Here is a 2,982-nt window from a genome sequence, read left to right on the forward strand (position 1 = left end):
TTTCTTAATAACAAAAATAGGGGAATTCCAAGCAGAAGTAGAAGGCTCTATATGTCCAAGCCGCAACTGTTCCTGCACCAGTTGCTGGGCAGCTAAGAGTTTTTCTTGAGAGAGGGGCCACTGATCGACCCAGACCGGATCCTCAGACTTCCAGACAATAGGATCGGCATGAGTCGCAGGAAAACCAGAGGTCCCTAAGGAAAACACCCAAGTCCCCTTCGATCCATTTTTGGATATAAATCAAGGGGTTGACTGTCACCCTGATTTTGTTTCCCAAGTCCCTGATGCGGCAGAAGACCTTGATCTAATAACTGGGAAGTTACTGCTGAGGACGGACTATATAAATATACTCCCATTTTGCTCAGAACATCTCTTCCCCACAAATTAACAGGAAGATGGGGCAAAACATAAGGCCGGAATTCTCCGGAATGTCCGTCTTCATCTTCCCAACTTAACAAGGCTGAACTTTGCTCAGGGTTAGTAGTCTGTCCTATTCCTTGAAGAGTTGAAATAGCAATATGTTTGGGCCATGAAGAAGGCCAATGGTATCCAGAAATAACACTAATATCAGCTCCTGTGTCAAGAACACCCCGAAATTTCTTCCCATTAATTTTTAGACATAGTTCAGGTCGTTGTTCCGTGACATTTTGAATCCAGTAAGCGTCAGAGGAACCAAAACCTTTATCAGTCCTGTCTTTATTGATTGCTTTTCCCCTCTGTATAATGGGTATGAGCAATAACTGTGCTATACGTTGTCCAGCAGTGACAACTATAATTTTATTAGGAGCTGATGCTAAAATTTTTATCTCTCCTGTGTAATCTGAATCAATAACCCCAGGGAAAACAACTAATCCTTTTAAAGACATACTACTGCGTCCCAGAACAAGACCCGCTGTGCCTGAGGGCAAGGGTCCAAATACTCCAGTGCCTAAAGTCTGAACTCCCATTTCAGGAGTTAATACTGTGTAGGAGGTGGAACTGAGGTCCAGTCCGGCACTCCCTTTCGTGGCTCGGTGCAAATCGGCGATTGTTCGCTTGGGACTTGCACTGTTGCCCCATAACATTGTTTCGGGGCCTGGGGCTGGCCCCTCACCCAGTTTCCCGAAACTGGAGGTAAAGGATTGCCTTGCACATCTGTTTTAGAACGGCAATCTTTAGCCCAATGTTTGCCCTTTTTACAACGAGGACAAAGGCTGGGGGTATTAGTAGTTGCTTGATATTTTTGCGGGCACACGACAGCTCGGTGTCCGGGTTGGCCACAAACAAAACAGCCTGAATTGTTAATCCTCTGAGCACCTCTTTTGTTTCTAGCTTGTTGTTGAAATAAACTTCTTTTATGCTTTTTCCTTGCAGGGCGGCTGCCATAGCTATGCCTTGCATATATGAAGGACCGATATCTGCACAAATTCGAATAAAGTCAGATAAATCCGCCTTCTTGCGATAAGGTCGCAGGGCAGCTTGACATGCTGAATTGGCATTTTCAAAGGCCAGCTGTTTGGCAAGAATAATACCAGCATGTTCATCAGACATAATTTTACCAATGGCATCCAACAGTCTGGCCACAAAATCTTGATAGGGCTCATCAGGTCCCTGTCTAATTTTAGACAAATCCTCAGTCCGGGTACTAGAACTAGGAAGTTTTTTCCATGCCTGTCGTGCGGCATTAGATATTTGTGCGTAAGCACCTGGTAAAAAATTTAATTGTGCATTAGTAGCTTGATAAGCGCCATCCCCTATCAACATTTCATAAGAAGTTTGAATGCCTTGTTGCCGATTTACGTCCGCAATTCGGCCGCACTGTTCAACATATTCTGATTTCCATAATAAATAATCTCCACCTGAAAGACATGCTCTGGCTATTTGTTTCCAGTCATTAGGAGGCAAATTTTGAGTTCCCAGATTTTCAATCATTGCCATAGTAAAAGGGGCGGTGGGACCATATTGAGAACAAGCAACTTTCAATTCTTTTAACTGTTTAAAAGGCAAGGCCTCATAAAATCGTTGGTTATTTTGTTCAAACACAGGAAAAGCTAAAGCAAAATCAGATACCGTCTCACCCAATCGTTGAGCCTGTCGCAGAGCTTTCTGTAAAGGAGAAATGGTGTCCTGAGATGATGAAGGAGCCACTGGTCCAGGCGGGGGATCCATTCCGGCAACAACAGAAGGAGCATAAGCGGGAGGGAGAGGAGGAGCAGAAGCAGAAAGATCAGAAAGATTAACCTTATGGTTTGAACTGCATAACAATTTAGCAAGTTTTTTGACGCATTCCATCAGGTCATCGTCAGAAGCCTTGTGTTTTTCCTCTTGAGCTAAAAACTCCCACTCCTCATGGTGGTACTTGGCGGCTTCTTCCTCTAACTCATCTGCGTCTTCAGAGGAAAGAACGTCATTTACATCAAGAGACTGGGGAGATTTAAGTGGTTGTGGCTTACCTTCTAGCCCCTCTGGAACAGCATATTCTGGCTCATTCGCTGCTTTATCTTCCTCTTTGAGTAATTGACCTAACCGTTTTAACTCTTCATTGTCAAAATCTAAGCAATCTCGTATTAAAGTCCAGAGGGACAAGGTTTCTATAGGCACTTTATCTGGACCATGCAAAGTATAGTGCGTTTTAATTTGTTCTCCTACCTTTTTCCATGTCTCTAGATTAACGGTCCCCTCCCTAGGAAACCAAGGACAAACTTCTTCAATAAAAGAAAGAAAATTAGTTAATTTTGGTTTAGAAACAGTAATACCTCTATGTTTTAACATAACAAATAACATATGTACAAACAATTGACGACTGTGCGTCTGCCCCATGATTTATACTCTCAACAATAATCCTTACTACTCCACTTTTTATTAATTAGCACCGACACCGTGCAATTACTCACTCGTTCATATAATGAGTAGTGGCGAAGAGCTGTCGTTTTCGGGCCCCACGTTGGGCGCCACCTGCCGCGGCCAGCACTGCAAGGTTTTTCCCCTACCCGGGAGACACGG

General features: G+C 43.7%; 1 protein-coding gene across 1 annotated transcript; it reads right to left on the reverse strand.

The window, feature by feature from the left end:
* Nucleotides 1-894: 894 nt before the first annotated feature.
* Nucleotides 895-2,832, reverse strand: LOC120859518 (endogenous retrovirus group K member 7 Gag polyprotein-like). The gene is given in 2 exon segments (XM_040235600.1): nt 895-1,329; nt 1,332-2,832. Coding segments are annotated over 2 exon segments (1,842 nt in total). The 5' UTR covers nt 2,800-2,832; the 3' UTR covers nt 895-955.
* Nucleotides 2,833-2,982: the final 150 nt, after the last annotated feature.

The sequence above is a fragment of the Oryx dammah genome, unplaced genomic scaffold, assembly GCF_014754425.2.
Source record: "Oryx dammah isolate SB20612 unplaced genomic scaffold, SCBI_Odam_1.1 HiC_scaffold_1349, whole genome shotgun sequence".
NCBI classification, from domain to species: Eukaryota; Metazoa; Chordata; class Mammalia; order Artiodactyla; family Bovidae; genus Oryx; species Oryx dammah.